Source organism: Cynocephalus volans, chromosome 6, assembly GCF_027409185.1.
Source record: "Cynocephalus volans isolate mCynVol1 chromosome 6, mCynVol1.pri, whole genome shotgun sequence".
Lineage (NCBI taxonomy): Eukaryota > Metazoa > Chordata > Mammalia > Dermoptera > Cynocephalidae > Cynocephalus > Cynocephalus volans.
Genome location: NC_084465.1, coordinates 51,649,968 through 51,664,177, shown reverse-complemented (window position 1 = coordinate 51,664,177; position 14,210 = coordinate 51,649,968). Strand labels below are relative to the sequence as shown.

The window sequence follows — 14,210 nt, the reverse complement described above, 5'->3', positions numbered from 1 at the left end:
ATAAACACTACACTAATTAAATAAATTTAAAACCTGTGGAAGCTAAATATTCCTTTTGTATGTTATAAAGTTTCTTTTAAAGATCACTTTCATTCTATACACTTCCTTTTTCTGCTTTGTGAATGGGAGATTTTGAAGTGGCAGTAGTCAGGGAAGTAGTTAGGAGGCAAAGAAATAAATAAGCATAACAAAGGAGAGAACTGGCAGCTCTCTTCTCTGCCCAGGCAGCATATATCCAACGCAGCAGTGGTTATTTACAGACATTGTGCCAGTTTTGTGGTCTAATTTGGAAAAAATGACTCTAAAAGTAGCCATAAGGGGCTAACAAAAGGAGAGGTCAGTGATGTGGCATAGAGAAGGGAATTGGAGGGTTCAGAAAAGGTGTCCTGTTGTCCTTACTGAACCCCACACTGAGGCCAAACATGTTGCCTCTACCCAAGGCTGGCTCTGGCTTGATCTACAACTTAAAGCTCTACAAAATCAGGGGTGTGCCTGTATTTTCACTCTTATTTTCCCCAGGGTTAGTATAGAGTCTAGCCCAATAAATGCAAAATAAGTATTCATTGAATGGATGAATAACTAAAAAGAAGTAGATCTTTATAATTTTCTATTGGAATTGATGATCTAATTAAAGAACAGTATATATTTATGTTTACATCTTGATGATATGCTTTGCTATTGTATGGCTTCTAATTAATAACATTTAGAATCATCAAATGTTACACCTGAAAAGGAACTTACAGATCTCTAATCTGATCCTCTCATATTACAGATGAGAAAACTAAGGCCTAGCTTCCTAAGCTCTTAAGTGGCCAGAGAGTTAGTGCAAGGTTCTTCACTATGAATGTGAGTTTGATGACTACCACCCTAAGTCTCTTTCACTCCATCATAACTTGCTATTTTTTGAGATGATTGCAGTAATAAATAGATTTATTTTAAATCTCTATTTATATGTTACTGACACAACTTATTTTGTCATCTTTTTGAGCAGCAGCAATTGTTGCAGCTGAACTTTGAATCAAGTGTCAAAACACATGCCATATTATTCGTACTTGTAAAAAAGATCAGAATAATTTTGTGTTAAGTACACAAGCAGAAGCTGTGACAAATAATGGCAGATAGTTTAAAATGAACAAAATAAGGGCCATGCAATTTACATCTGTTGATAATGATCATAAAGTGGTTTCTTCTACCCTAAAAAGTTTTCACTGCAAATAACAGGAAATGACTCAAATTATAGATAATATCAAACTAGAAGAACAAGAAATAAACTAAATAAGATAATGCTGTATTTCAGAATGCTATACTTTAAATCATGTTTAAAAAGATTTTCTTAGAAGAACTTAGATGGGGAGCTGTGTGTTTCAATGTTGACCCTATTAAAACTACATTTATTCTATTTCATAAATTTTCTTTATTTACCAGCACAGTGGAAATAGCCTTTAAATTAACATTTATTCAGAGTTTGCATATTGACATATATATTTCATAAGATAAACTTAAGAGTCCTTAAAGAATGAGTTTCAAAGAGTGCAAGAACAGGCATTTAAAAGATATGCATTCAGCATTCAGTTAGCATGGAATTAGTTTAATATTTTCACTTTTCCATAATAATTTAATTGTTTAAACAGCACATTATTATTTTGAATAAACTGAAATATTAAAATAAATTCCTAGGCTAAATTTTATGATTAAATTTATATTTATATACATAACATATATAGCATATTGCATTATATTATGATATAACATGCAATGCATCTACTTGTAATATGCTATATATGATATAAATTCATACTTACATATTATTTAAAAATGCCAAATATAGACAGACAGACAAAACCTCAAGGAATGCAAATGATAAAACAGGTAAGACAGGGAGGAAAGAAGTAATGTAAATGGGGGGGGGGACAAAAACAGGTGGAACCAAATTAACCATCTCAGCCTAGAACAAACGTGTAGACATTTCCAAGAATTTAAAGCCATGGATTTCATAACAGTATACAGACAATCCTCATTATTCATTCATGGACTTGTCTTTATGATTGGCTATTATGTAAAATTTATTCATCACCCCCAAATCAATACTTGTGGGCTCTTGGGATCACTTATGAACATGCACAGAATGGCGAAAAATTTGAGTTGCCAAACATGCATATTCCAGCTGAAGTTGAAGGCGGCGAGGCTCTGCCTTCTTTTTCTGCTCTCATTCTGTAAACAAGTATCCTTTTTGCAGTCTATTTAGTGCCACGTTTTTCACACTTTTGTGCTTTTTGTTTGATTTCACTGTTTAAAATGGCCTCCAAGCATAGTTCTGAAGTGCTGGCTAGAGTTCTTAAGCCCAAGAAGGCTGTGATGCACTTTGTAGAGAAAAAACAAGTGTTAGATAACCTTCCTTCAGGCATGAATTAGAGTTCTCTCAGCCGTGAGTTCTGTGTTAATGAATCAACATATACGTTAAATAAGATGCCTTTAAACAGAAACACACTTAAAACAAGGTTATGTATTAATTGGCTGGCAGAAATTGGTTGATGAGGGGCTTGCAGAAACCAAACCCTAGGAGAGATGGTTCAGTATTTGCTAATTCAGTATTCACAATGACCTTATACCACAAATAATGAGAAATGAAGACACAGAAAGCCACATTTCATTTTTGTAATTTCTTTACTATGATTTTATTATTTGTTTTGTTTTAGGTATATAAAAGGGAACTTAAGATCAGTCTTCAATAAAAGAAATAAATATAAATATATTTTGTTTCCTCAACATCGGTCATATGAAGTTTTCTAATTCTCTGGAAATTGAGATAGATGACAGCCATGTCTCATGAATCTCTTGGTTCCTCCACGGTCCCTGGCTTGGTGTGGGGTACATAATATGAAGAGATTTTTTAAATATATATTGACTGATAGACATTCCAAGACTCCTATGGAATATTCCAGTTCCATAAAATTCTAACTTGAGAAGCTCTGGATACCCTCACTGAAGACCTAGGCCATTAGCACATCATATAATTGTATGTTCTGTAGTCTCATTAATAGTGGATTTTGGGATGTTTCTGCCTTATACTTCAGTTGGTCCAGAAATCTTAAAGATTCACATAATTCATGGTAGGTCCATACTGGGGAGATTTCTGATCTGAATCTCATCTATGCTGGAATGAAGCACTTGCAAAACATACCAAAGAACCTACCAACTATTACTGTAGCTTTAACTCCCAATCAGGCAGCTGTTGATCTCTCTCTGGGTTGTTGAAATCAAGCTTTTGTTTAAAATTCTTTCCATGAAATTTATAATGAACAAGGACTAAGACCTTTAAGGAATATTAGAAAAAACATCATTTGCTGTTGGTATTTCAGATTAAGTAGTTTAAGAAGTGAATGTTTTAATTTTCTTAGAAAAGCACATACTCCCTATAGTACGATTAAAGGCACCTGAATTTAATAAACCAGAAACTACAAATACAAGTGTTAAATTAATAAGCTTAATATCATTGAAAGGACCTCAAAACTATAATGATTGCCACTAAATTTACTTACTTCCTCTGGTACAAATAGAAACATAAAAGGTTTACTTAAAACTATATTAGGGGAAATAAAAATTTATTTTAGGAATCTGATCCAGACATAGAAAATGCAGATCCTCTCTTAAATATACTTTGTATAAAAAAAAGAAGTATGAACATGTTGAGAATATAGGCTAATGAAAGTAATTTTCATATGTGGCTTATAGAAATAAATCTTGCTGCTTTAAAATCCCACCATGTATTGGTGTTAAATAATTTGTTTAGATCTGCAAAATAAATCTGCAAGGGAGTATAATGTATCACTGCTGAGTTGAGGGCTATTTTGGAGTAAAAGGAAAGATTCTGACACCACCATGAGGAATCAGTAACCCATACTAGGAGTCAGGGCAGGCTTGGCATAAAAGAATCCAGAAAGGTTTTCAGCAAGAGGGAAGAGGCAGAAGGTCAAAGTCAGAGGGTGGGAATTCCATAGGAGTTGAGGACAAGGAAGTCAGCTCTTCAGTTTTTTATTTTCTGATGGCCTCCTCCTTCTTGAAACCCTAGTCTTCACGACACTGCACTGTCCTGGTTCTCATCCTATTTCTTTGACCATCCTTTTGGTTCCTTTGGTTTCTGATTGACACCCACATCTATTCTGTGCTGATTTTCATACCTAGATGTCCAACTCATTGCTAGATATTTCTACTTGGTAGCTTGTCAATACCTAAAATTGAATGTGTTGAAAACAGAAATAATACTACACTCTCCCAAACCTACTGCTCCCTCTCTACTGTCATTGCCATGGTATGACTCAACTGCAATCTCTCTCAATTCTTCCTCTCCTGCCATTTCTCATCACTTATCAAATCCCAGGCAATAATGTGTGCATCCCCCTTACCATCCTTCCTGCCACCACACTGGTTCACCTCATAGGTAGTGCCTGCTACCACACTAATACCTCTCACCTAGAACACCATTTCCTACTGGTTTCTAGCAGAAGATTCATTCCTAGAAATGGTCCTAGAAGGAAAAATGTTTCTATTTTCTTTGCTCAAAACCCTTTTGTGGCTCCCCATCGATCTAAGCATTGATCCAAGCACCAGGCTCTCCACAACATGGTTTCAATATACCTTTCTAGTATTATCTTCCCCCCATGTGGTGGAGTAGCATAGGAGAAAAGACATGAACTTTGGAGTTAGCTCCAGGTTCAAGTTCCAGCTTTGTCTTTTAAAAACTGTAAAAACATAGGTAAATCATTTATTGCTTGAGCCCTTTTTTTGCTCATCTGCAAGTGCAGGCAGTAATTGTAGAGATGGGAGGATGTCGTGAGATAATATTTGTGGAAGCTTCTTGCACAGTTGTGTCCTGACACTCTCTGCCCCCACGGGTTATAAAGTCACTAGATGGGTTGAGCCTCTTTCATAAGATGGTTACTCAGCATCTGCCTTATAGTCAGTGGCCAGTGATTTTTTTAGATTGAGAACCCAGAGGAATGCTAATTAGTGTCAATGCAACTGGTTAATAAAGCAGTTCTCTACCTTTATTTGGGGAATTTTCTATGAACTCTGAAGGGACAGGAGCCAGTTCCCAGAACACATCCACGCGTTTTAGGTGGAACTATGCCATTGATCCTTGGCTAAGTGGGTTGTGCAGAATCAGCAGCAGTGCTTGGAAAGCAAATCTCTGATCGAAACAGATGAACCAAAAGCCCACTGCCACTTCTGTTAGATTTAGAAACTTTTAAAAGTGCCTAAGATTTCACTAGGAAGTCCAAAATGAAGAAAAAACAGGGTCTTCAATGCCCCTTCCTAAGAAGGAGAAAGGAATTTTTGTCTGATTTGTTCACTCGTGTAGCTCAAGTGCCTAGAACAGTATCTGGCATGTAGATGGTGCTTAGTTAAGGTCTGATGCAGGAAAGAATGAATGAGTGAATGAATGAGTGAATGAAAGTGACTATGGCGTATATCTTATATGTGCTCTAGCATGGTGCAGAGTATATAAAATATCCTCAATAAATACTTGACTAGCTAAATATAAAGATTTATACCCTAGCCAGTCAAGGGCATTTAATAATGTACCAGAAACTAAACATTGCTTTTATATATTTCTATTTTATAAAATATTTATTTATATTATCATCATTCTCTTTCTTTTATTATTTAATCACTCACTTATTTCTCACCTCACAATAGTTTGAAAGTGGGTGAGGAGAGGGAAGTGAAATTAGGAGATTAAATATGTATTTTTAGCTGGAAAGTCAAAAATTTTTGTCTAAAATGGGTTGGGTACATTGAATGGAATGAAGAGAAAAACAATTTTTTAAAAAGTTGGAGAAAAACAATTCAAAAGGTGTGTTGAACGTGTTTGACAAATTTATATGGAAAGAATGTTACATTTATACACTGCATGTTTTTCCTTAAGCACTCAAAGTTCGTGTAACTATCATTCCTGTACAAGGAGAGAATAACTAAATTCCTCTTTTACAGTTTTGGAAATGAAAGCTCAGTAAAGTTAATGATCTATGTCTGCAATCAGATGTAGACCCAGGGTTGGAGTCCAGGACTCCTGAGTATTCAGGAGTAAGTACAGAAGTGGAAGTGTAAAGTGAGCCTGACACATTTTAAGAACATGAATGAATAGGGTAGTTTGGTTGGAATGAAGGGAGTATATAGAAAAATCATAAGAAATTAGGTTAAAGAATAAATATGAGATAGATTATACACAGTGCCTTAAGTAATACAATAAAAAACTTGGATTTTTATCCATGTCAGTCATTTTGAAATTATTTCTAAAGCCATAATATCCTTTAATAAGAAATCTTACAAGAGACGCCAATATGCAAAACAAGTAAAAAGGAGGTGGTCTCTCTAATTGAAGCTGTTACTCCTTCCTGCCCTCAGGAGAAAAGTTTGAAAACTACTGTCATTAGTGCTGCCATGTTTTGAACAAGGTGATACACCAAGTGGCCTAGACACTGGGTGTAGGAACCCACTATGGAGGCAGAAAGCAATAGGCCTGACTGGCAGGGCTGCCCATGGAAAGGGAGGGCAAAGACAGTGCAGTCAGCAAAAGCATCAGAACAGAGAGGGGAGCTCAAGATTCATATTTGAGCAGCTGTGGAAGTTCAATTACAAAAACAGTGTCGGGCAAAGGAGGCAGCTGCTGGTTTTGATGAAAGACAATGCTGTATCTTTAAATGTGTTTTAGGCATTTAGGCATTATATACACTCTGCTATGGTCAAAAGAATAGAAAGCAGCTCAGCTCTTTTTGCTGCACCAGTTTTCTTTTTTTTTTTTTTTTTTCAAATAGATGAAACAAATCTTCCTTGCAAGAGCTAGAAAGCCTCACTTTGTTATATTTAGAAACTTTTAAAAGTGTTTAAGATTTCACCTGAAAATTTAACATGAAGAAAATAGTATCCTCAATGCCCCATTCTAAGAAGGAAAAAGGACCATTTCCATTTTGGTGACATTTCTGTTCTCCAGACAGTTTGAATAACCAGCATATCAATTTTTATCTTTACAAACTATTTTTTCCCCAGTGTAGTCAGGTACAATTAGATGATTTACTTCAAGCATAAGTATAACAAATTGTTTTTGAAATGCAGGACTTTTCTTGTGCTTTATAATATAAATCATGGACATGAATCCTGTTGAATGTGTGCATCTGACTACAATAATTGCGATGCTTATTATTTCGATTGAGAATAAATTGCAGCTTTTGGCAACCTGCATTTGATGAGAACGATCTGCTCTTCCTGTGCATTTCTAAAACTTGTGATGCAAACACTCCCGCCCTTTTCTGGGAACACAGAAAGCCTGACTCAGACAGCTGCCGCTATTAAAGCAGCTCCAGCCCCGCACACTTCCCGGCTGGGGAGAGCACCAGCGCGAAGATGAAGCCCGCAGCTAACTGGTACTGGCTGGGCTCAGCTCTCTTTGCTGCTTATGGTTTTTCGGTAGTGGCAAACAATGAAACAGAGGAAATTAAAGATGAAACAGCAAAGGACGCTTGCCCGGTGAGGCTAGAAAGCAGAGGGAAATGTGAGGAGAGAGGAGAGTGCCCCTACCAGGTGAATCTGCCCCCGCTGACTATTCAGCTCCCGAAAGAGTTCGGCAGGATCGAGGAGATGTTTAAAGAAGTCCAGAACCTCAAGGAGATTGTAAGTAGCCTAAAGAAATCTTGCCAAGACTGCAAACTGCAGGCTGACGACAACCGAGACCCAGGCACGGGAGCCCTGGGGGAGGCTGGTGACAACAGAGTTAGAGAATTGGAAAGCGAGGTTAACAAGCTGTCCTCTGATCTAAAGAATGCAAAAGAGGAGATCGACGGACTTCACGGTCGCCTGGAGAAGCTGAAACTTGTAAATATGAACAACATAGAAAATTATGTTGACAGCAAAGTGGCAAATCTAACATTTGTTGTCAATAGTTTGGATGGCAAATGTTCAAAGTGTCCCAGCGAAGAACAAATACAGTCACGTCCAGGTATGCATAATGTTTTCTTATCATTTGTTTATGTATGTTATAAAGCTGGACGGTATCCATAAACATTAGTCTGAGCAAGTAAGTTAAATAGACAATAGGTTAAATAAATAAGCCTTTTATTCATTAAGGTAGTGCAGGAAAAACAAAAATATTCTCAAGTATCTTCTCAAACAAATCTTCTGTGTGGCCACAGGAATGACATATGACCTAATTACAAAAATCATAATTAGTTCTGTATCCATCAGAAAGCATTTTTAATTTCAAGATCTAATTTATTAATGCCAGACCTATATACAAGCAGAAGTAGAGAGGATTTCTTAATGTTTTAGTGCATTTAACTTATCTCTTCACTGAAGTGTTTGAAAACAATAGAGATAAAGCAATGTTTGCAATTGTGTTTTATTCATTGAAAATCAGTTTTTCTTGTCAGCTGACTGCCACTTCTCATGTGGCAATAAGAGGTCTTTGAAAGATTTTAGCAAGTAATCTTCAGTTCATCATCCCAAATAGCTAATGAAAATGGGAGCTTTTATAGATAGAGTAAAAGCAGCTTCATCTGTGTACAAAACTTTTTGTTCTGAAACCTAGTGACACAAAAATGTTTTAAGGGGAGAATTTTGGCATGCCACTAAGAGAAGGAATACATTCTTCTTTCCTTCTTTTGCCTTATACTAGAATTCAAGCATATAAAAATAGAACCCACCCTCACCATCCAAATTACTTGACTTAACTTTAAACAAACATATGTAAAAGACCACAGACCCAACTGCCTATTTTGCCCATGAACTAACAGTGGCATTGGTTCCCCCAGACCCTGGCCTTCCACCTGAGTTCTGCGAACACTGCTGCTGATGGTCTTGTTATACTCTGGAAAGCCTTCTTCACAATTAGTAACTTTACTTAGCATGAGTATGAGGTTGAAGGGACATGGTAGAGATCACTTTAATTTGGAACAAGTACCTCAGGCATGCTTCAACGCCAGGGAATATGCCAGTGAAATTGGGCCATTGTTTCGAGCACCACTGTTGCTAATACCCCTGGCAGCCTGTATCTGAATGTACTCTGCACATTGCAAGTCAGAGGTTCATGTCTCAGGTACACATTAGACTTGATGCCAAGTGGCAACTTGTAACAATATGAACAAGATTTTATCACTTATTTTTCTCCTAAAAGTATTGGGACAGTATCTTAATATTCTGAGTTCTAAATACGTCCGAATAAATTTTTATGTCTTAGAGTATCTTATATGAAACCTATCTTATCTGTTACAAATTTTTATAAAACTTATCTGGGAGCAAATATCTGTCTTTGATTCCTGCAGAAACGTTGACCAATTATCACACTTATCACCTCTCACTTCTTTCTAGAAATCAAACATGTGAAATAATGGCTAAATACTTTCTTGGATAATAAATTCAAAATAAGAATATTAGTATATTATTGAAAAAAGACTTCTTTTTCACTTACACTTCTTTACATGGTTGTAAAGTAAAATAAATGTGAATTTATGATCAATGGTGAAGATTAGGATTTTAATAGATCGTTTGGAACATATCCTATAAAACTTTGACAGTGGAAGGTATCAGCCCCTTTAGGTAAAAAAAAAAATAGACACCTGTGTTTCCTCTATCTGCATGGAAAGGAGTTATAGGAGAGTTGGAATCATCTGAATTTTATGACTGAGGAATGCAATGGTTATGAGAAAAAGCTTTGTTGCCAACTAGATCTGAGTTTGTGTCCTGGCTCTGCCATTTAATGCTTGTGTACACTTGGGCAAGCCACTGATCCACTTTGAGCCTCAATATCCCCACCAGCAGACTGGCAATAATACCAACATCATAAGATTGATGTTCAGATTGAGTGTGAAAATGTTATTCAGTGTTTGGCAGAGTGCCTAGAACATATAGGTAGCCCTCACTAAATATTACTAAATTACAAAAACTGTTATTTTTATTTATTTTTTATTCTTTTCTTACTGTTGTTTGTTATTGATGTTGTCACTCTTATTATCAACCAAGAGTATATTAGAGAGCCTTGTCTACTTTATAACACCGGTTCTTGTTCTGAGGCCTTAACAAACATTTGCTAAACAGGTTCGAGTAAGTTCAGCAGAACAAGGTTTCATTATTGCCATTGACCAAATTATCAGACTGCTTCTGAATATATACAAAAATTCTTCAGATGTATAGCATTTATTAACAAAATCTAATGCCTTCCTTTTCTTATTCTTTCAGTTCAACATCTAATATATAAAGATTGTTCTGACTATTATGCAATAGGCAAAAGAAGCAGTGAGACCTACAGAGTCACACCTGATCCCAAAAATAGTAGCTTTGAAGTTTACTGTGACATGGAGACCATGGGGGGAGGCTGGACAGTGCTGCAGGCACGTCTTGATGGAAGCACCAACTTCACCAGAACATGGCAAGACTACAAAGCAGGCTTTGGAAACCTCCGAAGAGAATTTTGGCTGGGCAATGATAAAATTCATCTTCTGACCAAGAGTAAGGAAATGATTCTGAGGATAGATCTGGAAGACTTTAATGGTATCAAACTATATGCCTTGTATGATCAGTTTTACGTGGCTAACGAGCTTCTCAGATACCGTTTACATGTTGGTAACTATAATGGCACAGCTGGAGATGCTTTACGTTTCAGTAAATATTACAACCACGATATGAAGTTTTTCACCACCCCAGATAGAGACAATGATCGATATCCCTCTGGGAACTGTGGGCTCTACTACAGTTCGGGCTGGTGGTTTGATGCATGTCTCTCTGCAAACTTAAATGGCAAATATTATCACCAAAAATACAAAGGTGTCCATGATGGGATTTTCTGGGGCACCTGGCCTGGTATGAGTGAGGCACAACCTGGTAGCTACAAATCCTCCTTCAAAGAAGCCAAAATGATGATTAGACCCAAGCACTTTAAGCCATAAATTGCTAGTTCTCATTCCTCCAGGTATTCATTATCTAATAGCATCAATTAATTCCTTCATCACTCTGAAACTGAAATATGCCTTGTTTTCTATTCCTTTTACACATGGCTAAAAAATTATCTCTGAATAGTAGGTTCTTAATGCCACACAGCATTTGAAATAAAGCTGAAAAATACGCATTTTTAAAAGAGTCCTTTGTTGCTGTTATGCTGTTATCCAATGAATGCTTGCAAGCAGTTGAGAATACTGAGAAATACACATTAGATTTATAACTCTTTTAATTTCTACTAATTGAAAAGTTTCCTATTACTTGTATTACTTGCTATAATTAAAAATAATTGTTTATTCAGCAGGCTAGATTCTGCAAGTAATCTGTATTTTGGCTGTGACTATGCACATCTGAAGGTATATCACTCTTTTCAGGCAGTTTTCAAACAATTATTTGGGTATTAGTCTCAAAATATTATAATATTTATTCTGACTTATGGCATTTACTTTGGGTCAGGAGGACTCAATTTATGGCATTTATTTTGGGTCAGGAAGACTCTATAGCATTTTAGTTCCCGGGCTAAAGGAAAATATATATAATTATACCTATTTATGTAATAGTCATGATATGTAAAATATTTGTCATTTAAAATATTTAAAAATGTACCTGCATAATGTTACCCCTAAAAGCATTCAGAAAATAATGTAACCGTAAAGACCATGGTTTAAAGGTAATTCATTTGTAGTTTGAAACTTGTTAAATGTTTGATTGTGAAAACTGCTTTAACATAAAAATTATATTCCTCTGCTCTGTATGCACAATAGGTTTAAATTTAGGATTGCTCACTACTGTGCCAGATTACCGGTAGGCTTTCTTTTGGGGGGTAAATGTGGGTGGGAAATGAAACATATATTTATAGGCTATAATACTGCAGACCAATTTTATATCCAAAGCAATAATATCATTAGGTGATTCACTTCATAAAAGCTAAGTTTTCTAGGACAAATAAATTTATTTTATTAAAAACATATGAATTTATAAAACATAGAAATATATAGAACAGTAGTTCAAATATTACATATTTTAACCCTAACTGACAGATTGCTTATTTTACTATCAGAACTTCAGAGATAGGTGTTTACTTTTTTTAACCAAACAAAAGTATCTGGAACTTATAAAACTCATTAATTAATTCGGAATGCCAAGTATCATATTAAAGGATTATAAAAAATAATGTTTAATTTCATCACTGTAAAAAGGGATCATTTCAGAGGGAAAAGCAGTATTCTGCCCTAGAGTAAAATTTGAAGTAATTCACTGGACTGTATGTGAGACATAGTAATAAACTGAATCTTAAATTTCTAATGTCTGTTTCTAATACCCTAAGCAAGTTTTCAAAATATATTCACAAAGATGCATCTTTAACCATTATTTGAATATGATTGAGGAGGATGATTGCTTCAGGTAACAAGTTAATTTTTCAAATATTAAGCCCTCATAGAAAATTTTAATCAAAAAGAGGCAAGATGTTCTTTTAAAAATATATAACACAAAGTCTTCAGGTAAACATAAGGAAAATTAATTTATTATGAGTACTATTAAAATGTTGAAGCAAGAGAAATGCAAATAGAATTAAATGATGACCAAAATGTAAACTATTGTAGATTTTTAAAGGCTGTGTATCTACTTGGCAGAATACCAAATGTAAATGATATAATTAATTTTACTTGTCTTTTTTGCTTTTTAAAAATGACTAAGAAGACTGATATTTTATAATGTATTTGCTTCAGATAAGGACTTTTTCCTTTACTATATGTAATTATTAACATATGTATAAGTTTAAGTTTCTGTGATCAACAATGGACTTATCACAAAATGCAGTTCTAAAGAAAAATATATGCTCATATAGAGATTGCCCACTAATTTAATGGAACTAGGTATCATTTCAGGAGAATTTGGCAAATAATTCATTAATGCATGTAAACACTCAAAAGCTTGTTGTTCAATCTTTCCACCTTATTTTAATGGATCAGAATTTTATTTTTCATTATACTTTTATAGCACTTACCTAATAAATTGCATAACATAGAAATTCCTTTTTGGAATCATTTAATGTCACTCATAAAATATATTCCAGACTTTGATAATCATTAACATGTTGATGGATATAAAATACATCTGAGAGTCTTTTTGGCTTAACATAACTTCACTAAATGTATATGCTAATGTTTGTAAATGTGGGTTGACTATTTACAAATACATTATTTAGATTCGTATCTTGGTTCCATTTCGATGGTTAATATTATCTTAATTTTAAGACTTTATTTCTGAGTATTGTCATTCTTTGAAAATATTGACTAAAACTGGGTCTTTAGAAATTCTAAGTGGAGCTGATTCACCTAATCATTGAGGAAAAAAAATCAAATTTTACTGATAAGCAGTAATGCTCCAAATGAACTAATAACACATCCATCCAATAAATAAAGAGCTTAAATATATAAAGCATAAGAAGTATCCAAGCAACAAAATTTGCTGGTCCTTATTTTTGAATAGCTACACAAGAAAATGTTTTCGAGGTAAAAGTGATGGGTAATATCACAACAAGCTCGTGTTTAAAATCCTTTTCTTTTATGTATAATTAGGTTTATGTTTCCTGTCTTTCTAAAACTTTGTAAAATACAAGATTTAATCATCACATCTATTTATTCTTCAACGTGTAATAATTAAATATTCTTGTTTGTAAAATAATATTTACATACTTACTCATCTGAAAAGTTGTATAATGTTTACCTAATCTAGACAATGTCCTTCACTCTTTGAAGACTTCAGTGAGTACTGTTTGTTATCAGGAAGACAGAGGCAAAAAGAGGAACACCATTATCTTATTTCCGTCTAAACTACTTTTGAAGTAGACACATTTGAAATAGAAAAGTTTCAGTTTCATTTTGAGGCATTCAACTCCATGTCCTCTTTCTCCATCATTGCTGTTGATGCTCTGGTTCAGCCATCATCATTCCCTTAGGATAATGCAAACACTTCCTAATAAGTAGCCTATACCTCCAGTTTCAATCTCTTCCAGTCCATCTTCCATATCACTGCCAGAGGGATTATTAAAAAATACAGTTCTGATCATATTACTGTCCTGCTTAAAACTTTCAACAACTCCTCATTTCCTATAAGATAAAATCTGGCAAATAAGCCCCTTCATGAACTGATTTCTGCCTACCTTTTCACCATTTTTTCTGCTACTACTCAGACTCCTGACATATGGAATGCCTTACCGTATT

General features: G+C 34.9%; 2 protein-coding genes across 2 annotated transcripts in view; one reads left to right on the top strand and one right to left on the bottom strand.

Moving 5' to 3' along the window:
- CCDC146 (coiled-coil domain containing 146) overlaps window positions 1-14,210 on the bottom strand; it is a 102,392-nt gene that overhangs the window by 65,419 nt on the left and 22,763 nt on the right. The window lies entirely within an intron of this gene.
- FGL2 (fibrinogen like 2) lies at window positions 7,387-11,113 on the top strand. The gene is made up of 2 exons (XM_063099768.1): window positions 7,387-7,993; window positions 10,228-11,113. Exons 1-2 carry the CDS (start codon window positions 7,402-7,404, stop codon window positions 10,932-10,934), a joined length of 1,299 nt encoding a protein of 432 aa, XP_062955838.1. The 5' UTR covers window positions 7,387-7,401; the 3' UTR covers window positions 10,935-11,113.

Excerpts from the sequence above, each read along its gene's own strand:
- FGL2 (XM_063099768.1), top strand. The coding sequence starts at position 7,402 with ATGAAGCCCGCAGCTAACTGGTACTGGCTGGGCTCAGCTCTCTTTGCT. Across the intron at positions 7,994-10,227 it reads ACAAATACAGTCACGTCCAG|TTCAACATCTAATATATAAA; the intron begins GTATGCATAATG and ends TTATTCTTTCAG.